We start from the raw sequence: 20,817 nt of genomic DNA, 5'->3' as shown, positions 1-20,817 counted from the left end.
CCATAAAGTAGCACTGTTCCCTCCACCTCTAAAATAGCACCTCTGTCCCCCTACCCTGCTCCATTTTTCTTCTTAGTATATACCACCACCAGAAAGAACATCTATTTACTTGTTTTTTGTTTGTCTACTTCTTCTCCCTACCCCAAAGAAAGAATACAATTTCCACAAAAGCAGGAACTTAGCTTTTGTTCACTGCTGTGTCCCCCATCTGTTTGAATAATGCCTGGCACAGGGCAGACATTAATATAAATTTGTTAAATGAATAAGATGGTAAAATCCTAAACATTCATTAGGCCAGAAGTCTGGGAAAAAAAGTTGACATTCTAAAAGTAAAGAGAAGAGACAAATGGTTTATTTGGTAACAAGGATTAAAAAGAAATTTTTAATTCCTTGTCTCTCTTCTGATGGCTGAACCGAACTGCGGTGTCAAATGGAAAACAGCACACAAGAATTCCCTTGCAGACCTTGATCTTTCGCAGAAATGCAGATGCCTGAGTTATACAACTTGCAATTATTATTTTCTAGACAGAAGTGCCAACTGTTGTGCTTTCCAGCGTATCAGTGGTTGCTACATTTTCCTTCTTGTCGTCGGGTTTCATGGCAGGAAACAGAAGTACTTCCTGTGGGATATAAGAACGTACCTTGAAGCTGAGAAGCACTCTCAACATTTTTTCACAGCTATCTACCCATTCCTTTAGCCTCTGTTGTTACCACAAAAATCCAGAGATTAGTATATTCCAGCTGAAAAGGCACATGTATTCTTTTATTTCAACTCAGACCCTCTCAGTTACAGATGACAAAGAAAAAATGCATAGCACTGCCTAGGACACTATGTCAAAAGGATGAATAGACGCATTTCTATGAAAATTTGATTTCCTCATCTATAAAAATGGGAAATAACAGTTTTTACACCTCATAGGGCTGACTTAATTAGCTGAAATAATGTACGGAGACTTCCCTGGATCCTCAAGAAATACAAACAATTAGTATTCCTTCTGCCTCTGTAGGAAAAAACCCAAATCCTTTAAGGTCAGAGGCTCTGGCCCTCCTGTGAGTGGCATGGAACTCCTCTACCTGCTCCTCTTCCCAGCCCAAAGCCCTTCCTTAATTTTATCCTCCAGGCCCACCATGCCCTGGCTCCAACACAGTGGAGCTTCTTCAGGGCAGTGTGCTCTGTGGAGGGCTGCTACGTACCTTGATGTTGTTGGAGTCCGTGAGAAACATGGCGACTCGATCAATGCCCATGCCCCAGCCAGCTGTGGGGGGCAGCCCATATTCCAGGGCAGTACAGAAGTTTTCATCTATGAACATGGCCTCATCATCACCTGCAGCCTTGGCCTAGAAGAGGAAAGAGAACCAAAAGGTGACCTTCTTCTAGGATATCTCAGTGTTGTGAGTGAACATGTTACCAGGCTCCGAGGTGAGAGTACCATCATTCCAGGGATGCTCCTGACACTCAGGACTTGCTGGGAATTCATTTCCTAGTAACTCCAAGATGCAGCCGTTTCTTTCAAAGACCTGGAGGTCAGGACTGATGAAATTGACCTCAGAACACATACAAATTTCTCTGAAAGAAAACCCTTCTGCTGCTTGGGGCTCTGGGACTCCGAATAGGTTAATTCTCAGAGACTGTGACAATTCCAAGAGTCTTTCTGCCATTTCCTGAAAACAGCCCTCAGTGGCAGCACCTGCTGCAGGCTGCCTGTGGGGGCTCTGTCTTCTCCATTCATCCTTACCTACCTCCCAGCCCTAAGCCACCTCAATACATGTACAATCTAAGAAAATAATGTTCTTGTTTGGCAAGTGTATTTTCAAGGCAAGCGTCACGCTTTCCATACGGAGATTAATAATGAAGTTCCTTTTATGTATGACAGAGTCAATACCAGGTGAAGTCACCATCTTGAAATGTGACTTCTTCCAGCAAAGCCTATGGCTTTATCTTTCACTTCTGAAGTCATCAAGAACGTATATGCTGACACAGATCAGGGTTAAGGCTGGTATTTCCTAGTGAGTTGGCACAGCTTCTGCTCACAGTCCCCTTTCTCACCTTGGCTTGTTCTTCAAAAAGCTGCCGCTGCCGCATGGGATCATTCAGCTCAGTATAGGCATTGCATATCTCTTTCTTCATGACAAATAGTTCAAAGCGCTCAGTCAGACCCCCTTTAGAGCGGTGCCTAGGGACAGGAGACCAAAGAGGAGGCTGAATACAGAGGCCTCTAATGAGCTTTTTTTTTTTTTTTTTGAGACAGAGTCTCGCTCTGTTGCCCAGGCTGGAGTGCAGTGGTGTGATTTCGGCTCACTGCAACCTCTGTCTCCTGGGTTCAAGAACTTCTCTTGCCTCGGCCTTGAGTAGCCAGCGCACGCCACTATGCCTGGCTAAGTTTTTTTTTTTTTTGAGACGGAGTCTCGCTCTGTCGCCCAGGCTGGAATGCAGTGGTGCAATCTCGGCTCACTGCAAGCTCCGCCTCCCGGGCTCATACCATTCTCCTGTCTCAGCCTCCCAAGTAGCTGGGACTACAGGTGCCCACCACCAAGCCCAGCTAATTTTTTGTATTTTTTGTAGCGACGGGGTTTCACTGTGTTAGCCAGGATGGTCTCGATCTCCTGACCTCGTGATCTGCCCGCCTCGGCCTCCCAAAGTGCTGTGATTACAGGCATGAGCCACCGCGCCTGGCCAAATTTTTGTATTTTTAGTAGAGACAGGGTTTCGCCATATTGGCCAGGTTGGTCTAATGATCAAACATCTAATACAATAATTGAATTCTAGTGGACTCAAAAGTGTTACTAATTGCAGTCTGAAGCCAGCATGCACTCTCAGCAACAAATCATTTGGTACAACGGTGAGGAGGGTGAGAGAGACCAAGAAAGTTTAATGATCTTCCTAACAGGCCAGTGTGGCAGACTGTTACAATGGACCACACCTCTTGAAATCATGCCCATGTGTAGTCTCCTTCACCTGGACTCTGGGCTGGCAACATGTCTTGGTTTGGCCAATGGGGTATCACCAGAGGCTTGATACGTTTGCACAATGAGGTCTGTTCTTTCGGAAGCTTCCCCTTAGAGCCCAACCGCCATGCTGAAGGGAAGTCCAGGCTGTGCTGCCAGAGAGCCACATGAACAGGCCCTGGAGGACAAGATCGTATGTGGAGTGACCACATGGAGGAGAACCAAAGTGCCCTGGCAGAATCCCTAGTTGAAAAAAAGCCACTTGGGTTATCCTAGTCAACACCACACAGCAGAAAGACCACCAGTCAAACCACAAAATCTTGACAATAAATTGTTAACACCACTAAGTTTTCGGGCTGTTATGCAGCAATAGGTAACTGGAATCTTACCATTTAGCCAAAGGGCTCATTATCTGTGGGTGATCACAGATGAATGTAGGATTGATGCAAGTCACTTCCAGGAACTCCCCAACAAGCTTAATGAGAAAGCAGAGTTAGTCACCATTTCTGAAGAGTATTTGATCACCCCAGTCCAGACAGAAGACCTCAGCTCCCATCCAGATGGGTTTATCCTATAGCTTTTTATTTATTTATTTATTATTATTATTATTGAGATGGAGTCTCGCTCTGTCGCCCAGGCTGGAGTGCAGTGGCACGATCTTGGCTTGCTGCAACCGCCGCCTCCTGGTTCCAGCGATTCTCGTGCCTCAGCCTCCTGAATAGCTGGGATTACAGGTGCCCGCCACCACACCAGCTAATTTTTGGATTTTTAGTAGAGAAAGGGTTTCACCATGTTGGCCAGGCTGGTTTCGAACCCCTGACCTTAGGTGATTCGTCCGCCTCGGCCTCCTGAAGTGCTGGGATTACAGGTGTGACCCACCGCGCCCACCCTACCCTATAGCTTTTTAAAAGCTGGAAGGGATTAACTGAGATCACACACATAAATTATTTGGCACAGAGCTTAGTATGACAGTTCGAAGTCTGTTAATTCTCTTGTTCTCTCTTTACAGTTTTCCTGTGAAGCTGCAGAAATGAACTCTCCCCAGTGGGGTTCATTTTCCCAGGGAAGAGGGAACTGTTCAGCACCAGATGAGGACATGTACAACAAAGGCGGGGCCTCTCACCTTGTCAAGGAGCCTGGCTGTGGTCCGAGGTGGAGGACATTCAACAGCTTTTGCCACACAGATATCATCAAGAATTTTGCGAGTTTCTGAGACACAAATGCACAAGTTAGGGCAGGAGACATCACACTAGCCAAGTAAAAATGTACATAAAGAGAATAGTGTGGGAAATTCTAGCTCTGACCCAATCAAATTCAGAGCTGAACAGGAAGGAGGGCCTTACAATGGAGAAGCGAGTGTTGTCACTTTACCTTCAGTTTCAAAGAGGTTCGTTTCTGGCAGCTTCATCCCCAGGGCTTTCTCCAGCTCTTCTACCATGTTGATTCGCCGGAAGGGTGGGGTGAAGTCGATATCATACGCTTGGCCCTCTGGGCCATCTGGGTGGTAGGTGACCTTGTAACTGCCTGTAATATGCTTCACCATCCCTGGGAAAGAAACCTGTTATTTAGCGGGAATGAAACCCAGGCAGCCCTCCTCTGAAAGCAGCATACCAACCACCCGATGAGTATGAGACAGAGCAGGAGTCACCTGAAACCATCTTCTCCGTTATTTCCATGAGATCGTGATAGTCTGCATAGGCCATGTAGAATTCACAGGTGGTAAACTCAGGATTGTGCGTCAAATCAATCCCCTCATTCCGGAACTGGCGTCCAATTTCATAAACCCGGTCGATACCACCAACCACAAGGATCTAACAACAACACATGGCCACGGTCATGACAGCTAATCTTTTTTTTTGAGATGGAGTTTTGTTCTTGTTGCCCAGGCTGGAGTGCAATGGCGCGATCTCGGCTCACCGTAACCTCCGCCTCCCGGGTTCAAGCAATTCTCCTGCCCCAGCCTCCCTAGTAGCTGGGATTACAGGCATGTGCCACCATGCCTGGCTAATTTTTTTGTATTTTTAGTAGAGACAGGGTTTCTCTGTATTGGTCAGGCTGGTCTCCAACTCCTGACCTCAGGTGATCCGCCCGCCTTGGCCTCCCAAAGTGCTGGGACTACAGGCATGAGCTACTGCGCCCGGCCCCATGACAGCTAATCTTGTATTAACAGCTCTGGGAAGTTTCAGTCTCCAAAAGCTGTAACTTGGTTTTCACAGGTTAGGCATGCTCTCAGGTCTCTAGTCAAAATGCCAAGCACCCTGCTCTCTTTATGCCCTTGTAGTGTGGATAGTTACCCCTCTTTTTTGGCTGCCCAGGACTTCTGGATACTCTTCCTGTCTTGGGCATCCCCCATCGTTGAGTCTGAACCTCCCCAAGGAAGCAGCCTCTCTTGGGGTTAGGCTGCAGGTGTGTGACCCAAGCTCTACCAGTCAGATACACCTGTGAGAGACTTCAGCATGGAAACTACTAACAAAAGACGTGGGTATTGCACAGAATTCATTCTGGTGAAGGGGGCCAGTCGCATGTAGCTTTTAAACTGCAGAGGTCCTAGTGGCAGTGACTTGTGCCTAGTGCCAGGGTTATGAACTGTAGTAACTGTGCCTACTAGGAAAAAACACTGGGTTCTCCATGACAACAGCCCATTCTAATACGACTCAGAATCATTCCTAGTTGTGTAGTTTCCAAGCCTGATTCTCTGATCCTCCTGGGGACTGTGAGCTTCCTATATGTTGGGATTCACTCAGGATGGTGGCAGAAATATTAAAGAGAAATACTGGGGAAAGTTATAAGGAATAGTCACAAACCTTTTGGAAGGCCGAAAGGTAACATACCTTGTAACAATTGAACAGGCTGAAGGCAGCCGGTTCTTACCCTAGAGCATTAGGTCATAGGGTAAATACTAGGGACAATAGAGGCTTCCCCAGTTAAGTCTGTTTACCCTACCTCCATTAACTAACCTTTCAGCCAGATGGCCCTCTTTGGGGGAGGTTGACCAAAGATACTGCCCCCTAATGGTATTTACTTCAGACCATGGTACCTGGACTTTAATAATTCCTAGAACTACCCTCTTACCATGTTAATTATCCACAAATGTGTTTACTCAAAGCTTCTGTTGTTAATTCTATACTAAATAAATGCCTGGAATGAGAGCTGGTCAGGGTTGGCCACAGTGACAAATACACCTCTCTTGGTGTGCAGGTGGTCGGACACTCAGCAGGACTGGCAAAACAGACTATCTGTGTTTCAGTGTACGTTTTATTCATCCGTCGCTCAGGTCAGGGTCTGCAGGCAGACCCCCGCAGCTAATGCCCTTTTGTGAGGAGCAATACCTCACCTATAGAGCTGAATAAATTTTTATTTTTCTTTAACTAGTTATAACAGGTTCTGATGTCTGCAACTAAGAATCCTGAATAATAATCTTCAATATTTACCTGGGAATTTGAAAAGACATCTTTATAGCGATTTGAAGATACTTTTTTTTTTGAGACGGTGTCTCATTCTATCGCCCAGGCTGGAATGCAGTGGCAGGATCTTGGCTCACTGCAACCTCTGCCTCCCGGGTTCAAGCGATCCTCCTGCCTCAGTCTCCCGAGTAGCTGGGATTACAGGCACCCGCCACCACGCCCAGCTAATTTTTGTATTTTTTTAGACACTGGGTTTCACCATGTTGGCCAGGTTGCTTTCAAACTCTTGACCTCAAGTGATCCATCTGCCTTGGCCTCCCAAAGTGCTGGGATTACAGGCGTGAGCCACCGCGCCAGGCCTGAAGATGCTTATTTCCAACTTCCACAGAGAGATTAGGCTCTTTCTTCTGTGCAAGACTTAAATCAGATCTAATCCAAGTAAGACTGTATCTTAAAAGTTTTAGGGGAACCAAAGTAGGTAAGGAGTGCCTGCCTAGATGAGAAAGACAGCGCCTTTGGTCTTTGCCCTGCAATGCTCTATTAATCTTGTAGAGAAATTCTGGAAGTGTTACTCACATCCACACACCTGACCCATCAGAACACTTTCTTGGCTGCTTTACTCTCTCTGTTCCTCTTATTTCTGACTATACCCATCTAGCCAGTGGTTTTCCAGCTTTCTGCTTCTTTAAGGGAAAAGGGTGTACTATTATTGACTACCTTATGATAGAGTTCTGGAGCAACTCTCATATATAAGTTCATGTCCAACTCGTTGTGATAAGTGATGAAAGGCTTGGCCACAGCACCCCCTGGGACGATGTTCATCATGGGAGTTTCAATCTAAAAAAGGCAGGGAGAAACATCAGTCCTTAGATAACCAGAGGCCTTGGGGACAGATCATGCTTTGCATGTAATATAGTCTAAGCATGTTATACCCCAAACTAAATGTTAATAAGTTCAACAGTAATGTGCAAGTGCTTGACAAAAAAGGACAGTATGATTTTCTACAACAGTGTCTCAATTTCTATTAATACCTAATACCATTAATATAGTACCACGAACTTTCACAAGCTGTAAATGAGAATCTAAATGGATACAGCCTTTCTTGAGTTCAATTTGCAGTATTTATTTTATTTTTTTTAAGACGGAGTTTTGCTCTGTTGCCCAGGCTGGAGTGCAGCAGTGTGATCTTGGCTCATGGCAAGCTCCGCCTCCTGGGTTCACACCATTCTCCTGCCTCAGCCTCCCAAGTAGTGGGGACTACAGGCGCCCGCCACCACGCCTGGCTAATTTTTTGTGTTTTTAGTAGAGATAGGGTTTCACTGTGTTAGCCAGGATGGTCTTGATCTCCTGACCTCGTGATCCGCCCACCTCGGCCTCCCAAAGTGCTGGGATTACAGGTGTAAGCCACTGCGCCCGGCCCAAATCGCAGTATTTATTAAAAATTTAGGCTGGTCTGAAGGTAGTGAGTTATCTCAACTGATTGTTTAAAAAAAATTTTAACCGCTTACATTGTTTGACTTATTCTACTTCCAGAAATCCATCCTACAGAAACATTTGAACATGTGTATAAAGATGCTTGTTGAAATAAATAATGCAGCATGAAGAAAGAGTATCTATCTGTCTCATACAAAGAGATCCAGAATATCTTAAGTGAAATAAAAGCAGGTCCATCAAAATACACAGTGTGACTTCGTTCATATTTAAACCAAAAATAAAACTCCTCCAAAATGTTTACATATGTGCACTCCATCTGCAACACGCATATGTACGTACGTATATATGCCCAGTAAATGGTGCAGAAGGATACATACCAAACTCAAGTTTGGGTAGGGAAGTTAGTCAGAAGGAGTGAAAGAGCACTTTCAGTTTTGCTTCTATTTAATTTATTGTTTGAATTTGTTTTATGGTACGTGTGTTTGCCTTTCTCATATAATCAAAAAATATTTCTTAATGCTACAAAAAAGCAAAACGATGTGAATACATATTGAATGTGACATCATTAGCATGTGGATGGCCGTACACCTTGTCCATTACCTTGGAAGTCAGGTCCTGCCTTCCTAATCAGGACAAGGTAGAACAGAGATGACGGCAAGAAAGGGGACATTCTCATTAGGCGTGAAGGATCCTGACACAGGATACGCTTTGGAAAAGGAAGGCAAGGGAGAGGAGGAGGCAAGCATTGCAAGGCAGCTCATCACGTCAGGCAAGGAACTCTCCTTACCTCTAGGAATCCCAGCTCATCCAAGAAACTTCTTATATATGTGATGATCTTAGAGCGGATGATAAATTTCTGCCTCACAAAGTCATTCAGGATCAAATCCAAGTACCTCTGGCGATACCTTGTTTCCTAAACCAAAAGCAGCAGTTAGAAATCACTGGTATGTCTGATCCAATGGTATGATAAAACAAACAGAAAGCACTCCCGTGCCACAGCTAGGAGGCCATGAACGCTTACCTTGTCTTTGAGGCCAAAGTGAAGATGAGGTAACATATGCAAACAGGGAGACAGCAGTGTGATCTCATACGGAATGATGCTCAGCTCACCCTTCTTGGTTTTACCAGGATTCCCCTGAACTCCAATTATGTCTCCCCGACGCAGTTTGTTATTAATATGAATAAATTCTTCTTCTGATTTATAATTTCTGAGTGAAATGGAAATGTAATTCAGTAACAACAATTCAAATGAACACTGACCACTGGTCTCCTCTGGAACCCTCACTCAACTGTTAATACCTAGTTAATGTGAGCCCAAGAAGGACCTCAGACTCATGGGCCACTATTAAAAAAGGACTATCCTTTACTTTACTGTCATATAACTTGAGAGTGGTCATTACTTTACAGGTGACCAGATGGCCACATTATCCTCTTCTCAGCCTTCCCCAACCATGTCCCACTCCTTCTTACTCTAACTTCAAATACCAGTAAGACCACATCAGCCTATTGCTGTGTTGCTCTAGGCCAACCAAGAAAGGTCTATAACTGGATATTTTGAGATACCTGGAATTGGCCATGACTTGCAACTTCACCCCCTCTCCTCGAAGATCATAGAAGATGAGCTTTCCCCCAGAAGCTCTTTTGGCATGGATCCTACCTAGAAAAAGAAGAGCAAAAATACTGACTGACAGAACCAGAAGTCATTTTATGGTATCAGTGTCAAAAAAAAACTCCCTCTGCATTTGTTTTTTTTTTTTTTTTTGGGACAGAGTCTTGCTCTGTTGCCCAGGCTGGAGTGCAGTGGCACGATGTCAGCCCACTGCAACCTCTGCCTCCCAGGTTCAAGTGATTATCCTGTTTCAGCCTCCTGAGTAGCTGGGATTCCAGGTGCGCACCACCACAGCCAGCTAATTTTTTTTTTTTTTTTTAAAGTAGAGAGGGAGATTCACCATGTTGCCCAGGCTGGTCTCGAACTCCTGGGCTGAAGTGATCCACCCACCTCAGCCTCCCAAAGTGCTGGGATTACAGGCGTGAGCCTCCACACCCGGCCTGCATTTTTTTTTTTTTTTTGGCAGGGCACAATACAAAGCAGTACAATCTGATTTTAGCTTGAGGTTTAATCCCCATCTTTTCCCTCAAGCCAACGATGTTCATTCAAACCAGTTAAAGACATGCTTTCAAGATCTAGCTTTCAAGATAAATCACTGGATGCCTAGAAGATGGCGGTGCTGGTAGCAGCCTAGTTTTTGGATTTCCCTGAATCCGCACATAAAAATAGAAAGCACAGGCCGGGCGCGGTGGCTCAAGCCTGTAATCCCAGCACTTTGGGAGGCCGAGGCGGGCGGATCACGAGGTCAGGAGATCGAGACCATCCTGGCTAACACGATGAAACCCCGTCTCTACTAAAAATACAAAAAATTAGCTGGGCGTGTTGGCGGGCGCCTGTAGTCTGAGCTACTCGGGAGGCTGAGGCAGGAGAATGGCGTGAACCCAGGAGGCGGAGCTTGCAGTGAGCCGACATGGCGCCACTGCACTCCAGCCTGGGTGACAGAGCAAGACTCCGTCTCAAAAAAAAAAAAAAAAAAAAAATAGAAAGCACAGCTAGAGAGGCAAAGCGAAAAATCCAGGGACAAAATTTACAACAAAATGCTGTGGGAAGATGTTGCCAAGGACCCCAATATAAGCAACGAGGCAAACCACCAAGAGCCATAAGACCTCTATACGGGGAAAAAGCAGTGGGGAGAAATGGGGTATGGGAGGGATCTGAGAACTGGAAAACCCCCAAATGGCCAAAGGCATCCTCTGGAAAATGTGAACCTGCAGCTGAAACTGGGAGGGGATGTGCTCGTTTCCATACAGGTGAGGGTTGCATTAAAAAGATCTAAAGGCGGCCAGGTGCTGTGGCTCACGCCTGTAATCCCAGGACTTTGGGAGGCCTAGGCAGGCAGATCATCTAAGGCTGGGAGTTCGAGACCAGCCTGACCAACATGGAGAAACCTTGTCTCTACTAAAAAAAAAATACAAAATTAGCCAGGCATGGTGGCGCATGCCTGTAATCCCAGCTACTTGGGAGGCTGAGGCAGGAGAATCGCTTGAACCTGGCAGGCGGAGGTTGCAGTGAGCTGAGATTGTGGCATTGCACTCCAGCCTGGGTAACAAGACCAAAACTCTGTTTCAAAAACAAACAAACAAACAAACAAACATCTAAAGGGAATGAAGAGTAGAGCCCACAGAAACCCTCCCAACAGCCAGGCTCCCTTCTAGGACAAGACTGTAAAAAACTGAACAGGATAAGGAAAAAAGAGACAAAAGAAAAAAGACCCAAAAAAAGTAAGGAAGAAGAAGAGAGCCGGGAAATCTCAAAAAGCAAGCTGCTGTATTTCTGAACACGCCACAAAAACAAGAGGGAGCTCACTGGAAAAACGAAACCGAGCTTCCTTTGAACATTCAGGAAAACTGATTTCATGTAAACGTAAGCAACATAAAAACACTGGGCTCACAAACCATATAAAGTTACTTAAAAAACTAAAAATGGAGAGATAGAAGAAGGAGAATAACACCCCTCTAGACAAAATAAAAGCACTCAAGACAGACATGCTCAGAAAAACAAAAAATTTCTTTTTTTTTTTTTAAATTTTAAGTTCTGGGATACATGCACAGAACACGCAGATTTGTCACAAGGTATACACGTGCCATGGTGGTTTGCTGTACCTATCAACCTGTCATCTAGGTTTTAAGCTCTGCATGCATTAGGTATTTGTCCTAATCCTCTCCCTCCCCGTTCCCTCCGCCCCTCGACAGGCCTCAGTGTGTGATGTTCCCCTCCCTGTGTCCATGTGTTCTTATTCAACTCTCACTTATGAGTGAGAACGTGCGGTGAAAAGCAAAAAATTCTTACTACTCAACAATGAGCTGAAAAACATGAAGAAAAAGATGAAAAACATGAAAGAGCACAAATTACAACTAGAAAAACTACGAAATGAGGTGATAACACATGAAAGAATTAGAGACAAAGTAAAAAATCTTTCAGAAAATGCAGACTAAGCTATAAGGAAATAATAGTGACTAAATACAACAAATAATGCCTTAAGAGAAACAGAAAGTGAAAAGGAGGATAAAATTTAAAAATCAAAGTATGAAGAAAGATAGAAAGGATTTGAGATAAAGTGACAATTATCAAAGATGATCCAGTATGCAGATAAAAGTCCCAAAAGAAATGTAAAGCAAGAAGCAGAATAAAAACAAACAATTAAAAAAGATCTGCTGGACGCAGTGGCTCACGCTTGTAATCTCAGCACTTTGGGAGGCTGTGGCAGGTGGATCACCTGAGGTCAGGAGTTCGAGACCAGCCTGGGCAACATGGTGAAACTCTGTCTCTACTAAAGATACAAAAATTAGCTGGGCGAGGTGGCAGGCACCTGTAATCCTAGCTACTGGGGAGGCTGAGGCAGGAGAATCGCTTCAACCCTGGAGGCGGAGGTTGCAGTGAGCCAAGACTGCGCCATTGCACTCCAGCCTGGGGGACAAGAGCAAGACTTCGCCTTAATAAATAAATAAATAAATAAATAAATAAAAAATAAAAAAAGATCTGAATACACAGATGTGAAAAGATCTCAGAGCACACTGTGTACCTGAGAATACTGAACTAGAATAACTAACATCAATAAATATTTTAGTGGCAGGGTGTGGTGGCTCATGCCTGTAATCTCAGCACTTTGGGAAGCCAAGGCAGGTGGATCACCTGAGGTCAGGAGTTCGAGACCAGCCTGGCCAATATGGTGAAGCCCCATCTCTACTAAAAATATAAAACTTAGCTGGGCGTGGTGGCAGGTGCCTGTAATCCCAGGTACTCGGGAGGCTGAGGCAGGAGAATTGCTTGAACCCAGGGGGCAGAGGTTGCAATAAGCTGTGATGGCACCATTGCATTCCAGCCTCGGTGACAGAGTGAGACTATATCTCAAAAAAAAAAAAAAAAAGATTTTAGTAAAATCACTGCACTTTCAAGAAGAAACCTTTTGGGCATTTAGGTCCTGCCAAAAATTCTCTCTGGGTGGTAGGATTAAGGGTAATCAAAACTTTCTCTCCTTGCTTCTTTGACTATTCTAAATTTTCTACAACTGATAGTTTTACTATTTGGTGGGAGAGGGCAAGGAAAACATGTGATTTTTTTTTTTTAAATTTAGGAAAAGAAGATCTCACCCAAGATACTACAACTCCAAAAGAGCAATGTTCTACAAATACTGTCTCAGTGCAAAGCATTCTTAGGCCAAAGACTGGAATTCTTAGAAGCCTGAGACTTCTACCGCTGATTCTTGCTGATGAAGGGAATCCTTACAGAGAAAGCCCCTCTCTTTGTAGCACTACCTCATCTGGAACATGATTCTATGTCTCGGGGCTGCTCTGCTTCTTTCTGCATAGGCTACTTGAGAACAAGACCAACCCAGACCTTCCCTTGTGCTACTGAAGCCGCAGGCCTGCCTGTTGTGGGAGTTCAGTGATTTGCCAGGGAGAGTTCCTACCTGCCACCTTTAAGGTGATGTCAGTCAGGTGATCCCCAGGCTGCAGGTGACTATATTTTTGGATGAAGTCAGTGAGTGAGATGTCTACATGGAACTTGTGTGGGTATGGGTCTTCCCCATTGACCTTCAGCTGATGAATTGCTTGACTGCGTATTTTGTAGTATTGCTGTTAAAAAAAAAAAAAAAAAGCCCTTGAGAAGTTGAACCTGGTCAGACGAGTGGGGCCCACCTAGCAGGTGGCAGTATTCTGCCCCAGAGTGACCCCAATACATTGTTTTCTTTAACCAAGACCTCTGCATTACAGGATCGAATATGGAGTGAGATTTGCATTTAAAATATGCAGGGTGGCCAGAGGCCAGCATTTCAAAATGCAAGAGTCAACAAAAAGAAGAATCTGAGTTCTGCCTAAAATCATAAAAGTTTAATTTTTAATTGGTATAGGTGGCCTTGCTGCCACTTTTGTAGACCACATTTCCATGGTGAGTTGAGTCACTTATGTTCTTAACTACTCTCCTACCTCTGGCGACACATCAGACTTTTCCCCAAGGCATGGGGCTTGGAGAATGTAAACAAGGAATACTCTACAGCAGCCTTTCTCACAAAGCTTTTCTGATGCAACTTCTCAACTCTGCTGTTTCAGAGTTGAGCAGCCTCAGAAATATGTAAACAAATGAGCACAGCTGTGTTCCAATACAATTTTACTAGTAAAACCAAAGAGGGGCAAGGTGTGGTGGCTCATGCCTGTAATCTTAGTACTCTGGGAGCCCGAGGCGGGTGGATCACTTGGGGCCAGGAGTTCAAGACCAGCCTGGCCAACATTAACTGGGTGTAGTGGTGTGCGCCTCTAATCCCAGTTACTTGGGAGGCTGAGGCAGGAGAATCATTTGAACTGGGGAGGCGGAGGCTGCAGTGAGATCACACCACTGCACTCCAGCCTGGGTGACAGAATGAGACTTTGTCTCAAAAACACAAAAACAAAAACAAAAAACCAGGAGGGAAGGATAAAGTAGGGGCATGGAGAAGTGGATTTGGCCAGTGGACTGTAGTTTGCCAGCCCCTGATCTAAAGTAAACCTCAGGTAATCTTTGGAGAGACACTTTCCCTGGGGCCTCAAGGTCAAGCTAATTCCAAGGAAGGTTAATTCAGCTGAATGCTGGACTCTCCCAGATGCCTTTTGGGGGTTGACATAAAAAACACTCAGGGTCTGTGCCTTTAACCAGATGGAGTGGCAGACCCACCCTTATCCCTGGCAGTGACCTCAGGTGTACTGGTCCCTCCTACTGTCCAGTCCCAAAGAATCTGCCATAAGCCTCATCAGCAGCTTTCCTGTGCCCAGCCATGCTGGTGGCCCAGGGAACTCACATTTGGGTCCACGCTCTCTTCCTCAGGGCCCACACCATTGTCAGTGGTGTGGTTGGTGGCAGCAGCGGTGGCTTGGCTTAGCTGTTTCTCACTAAGCTCTTTCTGTTTGGCCTCCTTCTCTGCTACTTTCTTCTCGGCTTTCAGGCGTCTCTTCAGCTCACTGTTGCAAAGATGAAAGCGTTCAATGTGTTAGCTGCCTGAACAGTCCTCTTATGTTCTGCCGCTAGCAACTTATCAAAAACACGAATCGCCTAGGAGAAACGCTCTTGCTCAGTTCTGTACCCCTCAATTCCATACCCACAGCTCAGCTCAAGTCGCTTGTCACTAAACTATGTGAAAGACACAAAGGGAAAAATAAGCTTAGAACAAAGATGTGAAAGATCACTCTCAGTCTCTGCTTGCCAGTCTCAGGTCCTTGGCATTAGGTCCCAACTAAAACCAAGATGTACCAAGACAAAGAAAATGCTATGCATTAGTTTTGAATAAGAGAAAAAGTTTTCTAGAAAATTAGAATAGGCTTTTGTTGAGCTAATTAGGTTAGGGAGCTCCTTGAGGACAGAGACTGAATCTTAGTTGTTTAGTATCCCCCTAGAAGGTGAAGTTCCAACAGTGCCAGGTCTTTTTTTTTTTTTTTTTTTTTTTATGAGACAGAGTTTTGCTCTGTGGCCCAGGCTGGAGTGCAGTCACAATCTCGGCTTACTGCAATCTCTGCCTCCCGGGTTTCAAGGGATTCTCGTGCCTTAGCCTCCTGAGTAGCTGGGATTACAGGTGTGTACCACCACACTCAACTAATTTTTGTATTTTTAGTAGAGATGGGGTTTCACCACATTGGCCAGGCTGGTCTCAAACTCCTTGCCTCAAGTGATCTGCCCGCCTTGGCCTCCCAAAGTGCTAGGATTACAGGCGTTAGCCACCTGACCCCTCCAATGCCAGATCTAACACATGATAAGGCAACATCTCCAGCCCTCTGCCACCCCCTCTCTCTATCCCTCCCCTAAGAGTGAGTTAGGATGATAGGAAGAGCTGGCTCTTTAGCACTCAAGGAGACCTCCCCCACCAACAGACTCTCCAAGAATGGCTGTCAGCATTAGTCTCACTTTGCCCACTGGAGCCTGACTTAGACAACAAAGTAGAACAGTGTGCAAAGCAGCATAGTACAGGGGATAATATACCATCTTTGTAGTCAGGCTGCCTGGGACTAAATTCCAACACACTTGTCAATTATGTGACTTGGACGAGTGAATTAACTTCTCACCTGTAAAATGAAAATACTAATAGACAACCCCCACCAGTTGTTGTGGTGTGTATTGAGATAATGTTTATAAAAAGGGATTACCCTGACCCTGGCATTCAGCTAACCAAATGTGAGCTTTCTAGGTATCTTTCAGTATCTTAACCCTTTACTCTCTGCACCTCATATAGAAACCATACTGATTTGAATAAATTTCTGGCTAAATGGCTTGCTCTCCAAACTCCTGATACCTATCACTTGAACCTCAAAAACCAAAGTGATGTGGACAACTTTGAGTTGCTCTGTATGATATGTTCACGTCTCTTATGGTCTGAATTTGCTATCTGAACCCAGAAACTAAACAGACTGGTGTAGGGAGGGATATCTTTACTATTCAAAGACAATTTATGGATCATTCTTTCAAACCGCTGAACATAATCAAATATTCTGCAATAGTGAACCACAGCAAAAGATCCCAAGTCACGCCTGCAAACATTCTGGCTTCAGGACACACCCTTCATTTTCGATATGAATTTAGAATAACTTAAAAAAAAAGAATTGAGGTTTTGAATCTTTCTTTTTTTTTTTTGAGACAGAGTCTCGCTCTGTCGCCCAGGCTGGAGTGCAGTGGTGTGATCTCGGATCACCGCAAGCTCTGCCTCCCGGGTTCACGCCATTCTCCTGCCTCAGCCTCCAGAGTAGCTGGGACTACAGGTGCCCGCCACAATGCTTGGCTAATTTTTTTTGTATTTTTAGTAAAGATGGAGTTTCCCCGCGTTACCCAGGATGGTCTCGATCTCCTGACCTTGTCATCCGCCCATCTTGGCCTCCCAAAGTGCTGGGATTACAGGCATGAGCCACCACGCCTGGTCGAATCTTTCATCTTTTAAAAAAGAAAAACGGATTCTGAATGGTTTCAAAGTTGACAGCTTTTTCTACATATAATGTCTTAAAACATTTGTAAAGACAACCTTTCCAAAACACTGCTGGTGCTATCATTCTATAATTTGGTCAGTGGACTGCTAAGACTAGGCTGTCTAGTTCTTCTAGAATTAAGATAAATCTGTTTTCCACTCAACCAGGTGCTCCTCTTAAATCAAATCAATCTTAAGGATAATCCAAAAAGGTCCTAGGGATAAGCACTAAGACTAGAAACCAAATTAATCTCAAGAGCAAACAAAACTCCGGAAAGACAGAAAAGGGAAATAGCTGGCATTAGAAATTATTTCTTCAAACAAGGGTTTTGTTCCCAGCACTGTTCTAGAATAAGATCTACATGTCATCTCAAGACTCTAAGGAGAGATGATTTGATTTATTAAAGAGAAAACGAAAAAGGACTATTGGTTTTGGTATTAGGGCTCCTTGTTTCCTTAGCAACAAGTCCAAAGACTTAGCCAGAAGCTTAATAGAGAATGAACCAAGTAAGGAAAGAATTTTTGCTTCCAGAGCAACAAAGAAGGTAATGGGCACCAACCTTCTTTGATCAGAAAATGACTTGTCCTTCTGAGGCGCTGTGAAAGGAGCAAGTTGACCCAGTCGAAGTTCCCTGTGACCCCACTCTGCCCAGGAGGTTTTGCGCAGGGACCCCCTAAAAAGCCTTACAGCAGCTTGCGTCAACATGGCAGAACGCCCTGGAACTAATGATTACCACCACCTAGCGGGAAACACAGAGATGTGGTGTCAGATGGGACAGACAGTATACATATACCCAACCAACTCTCTTACGGGTTGGGGAGGGGGGACCATGCTTCTACTACCTTTTAGTCCCATTTAACTTAAGACTGTCTTAACTGATAGCAACCTTGTAACACTCCCTGTGCTATAACTGTAACTGACAATGTTCTTAGCTGACTATGGAAAAAACATGCATATCTGGGGTAAAGCCAATAGCAAGTTAATGGATAGCTTACAGGTAAAAATGCTCACAACGTCCTAGAATACGGGAACAGGATGTGAGGCATTTTCTGAAGCCCTGAAGTGTGGTTTCTCACCTGGAGAGGAAATACCTGGCCGCAAGATGGCAATAGGAAGCATATGAAATAAGAGGAAACGGTCACTATCAATTGCGAACTCTAGACAAAGATAAATGCAAGCCACACAAAAACACGAGTCAAACAGAAGACTTGTTTGGAACTCTAGGAACAAGGGGAAAGGAGAATTTCAGGAAGGTCCTTAGAATGCGTTATGTTTATACATTATCAACACTGAAAGGCAACAGAATTACAGCGATCACCTCCTTTACCGTGTTCAAATAAATTTGAGGAGGCTATTTCACTTGGGCAGGAAGCACATCTGTTTTTAAACTTGGAGTCAATACCTGGCATAAAATGGTGCTTACTAAAAATTTCAGACCAAGGAATTTCCCAGAACAATTAAATGGAAGGAAATGTTAATCATAAAAAAATTATTTTAGCTCATGGTAACTAGATGAATAGACATCAATGACAGGTAAGACAACGTGAGTAGTGCTGTGTAGTTAGGATACAGAGCATGGACTCCAGTCGAGTCACAGGCCTGACTTCAGATCTCTGCTCCAGTGCTCTGGATCAGTGCTAGACTATATTTTAGGAATGCACACTTTAGTAATGCATTTAATTACCAGGGCCTCAGTTTATTAATTTGAAAAACAGACAATAACTCCTCTTGCAAGGTTTTTATTGAGATTAAACAGAAAGCTTGTAGAGATCTAGCATTGTGCCTGGCACAGAAAAGTTGGTCAAAAAAGTAGTAGCTGTATTTAATTTTAGAAAACTCAGTGAAGCAGGGAGTGGTGGCTCACGCCTATAATCCTAACACTTTGTGGGGCTGAGGCGGGCAGATCACCTGAGCTCAGGAGTTTGATGCCAGCCTGGGCAAAAAGGTGAAATCCCATCTCTACTAACATACAAAAATTTAGCCGGGTGTCGTGGCGTGCGCCTGCAGTCCCAGATACTTGGGAGGCTGAAGCACCAGAATTGCTTGAACCCGGGAGGTGGAGGTTGCCGTGGGCTGAAATCGCACCGCTGCAATCCAGCCGGGACAACAAAGACTCTGCCTCCGAAAAAAAAAAAAAGTCAGTAAAGAGGAATTAACCAGTTTTCTCAGTTTACCTAAAAACACATGCTGAACTGGAAACCTTGCTTTCACCTGTGATACACAGTCTTAAAATTCAATTCAATGTAATTGATTATCATAGGTGGTTTGAAAGAATGAACTAAACTTTAGGACTGTATATCACAGATACACCACATTCAACTAAATTTGACTTAACAGATTAAAGTTCAAACAATTTTCTCTAAGGTAGCAGTCCAAAGACCAGGTTCCAAACATTTATGGAAGTCCATCGGATTGCTCTAACAAAGGGCAATATATTAAGGTGCCACCAAACTGTAAACTTAGACCATTTCTCTTATACTTTTTCTAAGATATTTGAAGCACAAAGCCAGGGACACAAAAGGAAACATCGGGCCGGGTGTGGTGGCTCACGCCTGTCATCCCAGCACTTTGGGAGGCGAAGGTGGGCGGATCACAAGGTAAGGAGATGGAGACCATCATGCCCAACATGGTGAAACTCCGTCTCTACTAAAAGTACAAAAATTGGCCAGCCATGGTGGCACACACCTGTAATCCCAGCTACTTGGGAGGCTGAGGCAGGAGAATCGCTTGAACCCTGGCAGCAGAGGTTGCAGTGAGCAGAGATCGCGCCACTGTACTCCAGCCTGGCGAAAAAGCGAGACTCCATCTAAAAAAAATAAATAAAGGAAACATCATTTCTCCTTTCTTTTTCATGCAGGGTCCAACTCTGTCTCAGTAACGCCTTGTGGAAAGAGATGGAGAAGGGCTCGCTCACGCGGCACTCGTGGCAGTCCCTGAAGGACGACTACCTCAAGTCTCCCAGGCTGGAGTGCAGTGGCACGACTTCAGCACACTGCAACCTCCCCCTCCTGGGTTAAAGCGATTCTCCTGCCTCAGTCTCCCGAGTAGCTGGGATAACAAGTGCGCGCCACGGGGATTAAGCCCTCTCGTATGCCTCTGGAATGGTACTATGTACCATCTTCCTAGCAATGATAAAACACTCAAATTACCTGTGTTATGCTAATAAGAACATAAGACAGCCAGTTAAAGGGTGGCCAATCCTGACTTATCTATGTTAACCTACATACTCCAAGGATTTGGGAGTGGTTAACAAAGATACCAGGCTGAATTAAGATGGTCTCTACTGTTAGACGTTGATCACTTGATACTCACAGGTATCTATTGAATAACCCATACGGGTAGATGCACGAGTTTTAGAACTGATCCCTTTTAATGCATAACGTTCAGAATAACGTTAGTGAGGCCCAGAAAATTTTGAAGGTCTTCCTGAAAAGCTAGGATATTTAATATTTCTCCAACTTCCACGTTTACTGAGTGGCTCAACAAAAGAAGGCATTTCTCAGAAGGAAGGAGGATGAAGCTAAGCAGGAAGTTTCTTCGCTTTTCTTTCCTGATTAACTCTTAGTTCTCGTCCTAGTTCCTCCTCCACAGTTTCTTAATTCTAGGGGTATGATAAGGAGGACGCCGCCGGTGCCAGCTGGGAACGGGGAGCCGGCGTGCCCGGGGTATCCCGGGGTATGTGGTCTGCAGGGCGCAGCCACCACGTCTCAGCATGTGCGTACCCACGAGAGCCGGCAAGAAGGCCCCGGCACAGCAGCCTTGGTGGGAACCTCGCGGCGCTTCCAAGCCCAGGCTCTCCTACCGCAAAGGGTTTAAAGACTCGCAGCGACACTCACTTCTTGCTCAGTTTCGGCTCGCTGCCATCCACTTTCACCTCGGCCGCCTGCACGGCCGCCATCTTCCCGGAGGGCCCGACCCAAAAGTAAGGAGGATAGTACGTTAATTTCCAGGTCAAGGTGCGAAGCCCCACCTCTTCCGGGGGAGAGGGGGCGGGCGCTCTCGATGC

The 20,817-nt window shown here is 44.9% G+C and overlaps 1 protein-coding gene across 2 annotated transcripts; it reads right to left on the bottom strand.

Annotated features, from left to right (window-relative positions):
• Positions 1-330: 330 nt before the first annotated feature.
• On the bottom strand, positions 331-20,808 carry KARS1 (lysyl-tRNA synthetase 1). 2 transcript variants are annotated; one of them, XM_032156388.3, is made up of 15 exons: positions 20,648-20,738; positions 17,371-17,550; positions 14,666-14,825; positions 13,304-13,469; positions 9,348-9,441; positions 8,806-8,992; positions 8,572-8,697; positions 7,068-7,187; positions 4,595-4,757; positions 4,318-4,491; positions 4,070-4,155; positions 3,336-3,421; positions 2,048-2,174; positions 1,195-1,338; positions 331-620 (listed from the first exon to the last, which is right to left on the bottom strand). In XM_032156388.3, the coding sequence occupies exons 2-15, from the start codon at positions 17,514-17,516 to the stop codon at positions 522-524; spliced, it is 1,878 nt and encodes a 625-aa protein (XP_032012279.1). In that variant the 5' UTR covers positions 17,517-17,550; positions 20,648-20,738; the 3' UTR covers positions 331-521. The 2 variants fall into 2 exon arrangements, with proteins under 2 accessions (XP_032012279.1, XP_032012282.1); XM_032156391.3 differs by lacking the exon at positions 17,371-17,550 and having other exon boundaries at positions 20,648-20,808.
• Between the last annotated feature and the right edge of the window lie 9 nt (positions 20,809-20,817).

Source organism: Hylobates moloch, unplaced genomic scaffold, assembly GCF_009828535.3.
Source record: "Hylobates moloch isolate HMO894 unplaced genomic scaffold, HMol_V3 SCAFFOLD_6, whole genome shotgun sequence".
NCBI lineage: Eukaryota > Metazoa > Chordata > Mammalia > Primates > Hylobatidae > Hylobates > Hylobates moloch.
The sequence above is the reverse complement of the archived record's forward strand: the minus strand, read 5'-3'. Positions and strand labels throughout refer to the sequence as shown.

Coding starts and splice junctions, on each gene's coding strand:
- KARS1 (XM_032156388.3), bottom strand. CDS start 17,516: ATGTTGACGCAAGCTGCTGTAAGGCTTTTTAGGGGGTCCCTGCGCAAA. Junction 3,422..4,069: donor CAGCCAGGCTCCTTGACAAG/GTGAGAGGCCCC, acceptor TTTCTCATTAAG/CTTGTTGGGGAGTTCCTGGA. Junction 621..1,194: donor CGGACTCCAACAACATCAAG/GTACGTAGCAGC, acceptor TATATCCCACAG/GAAGTACTTCTGTTTCCTGC.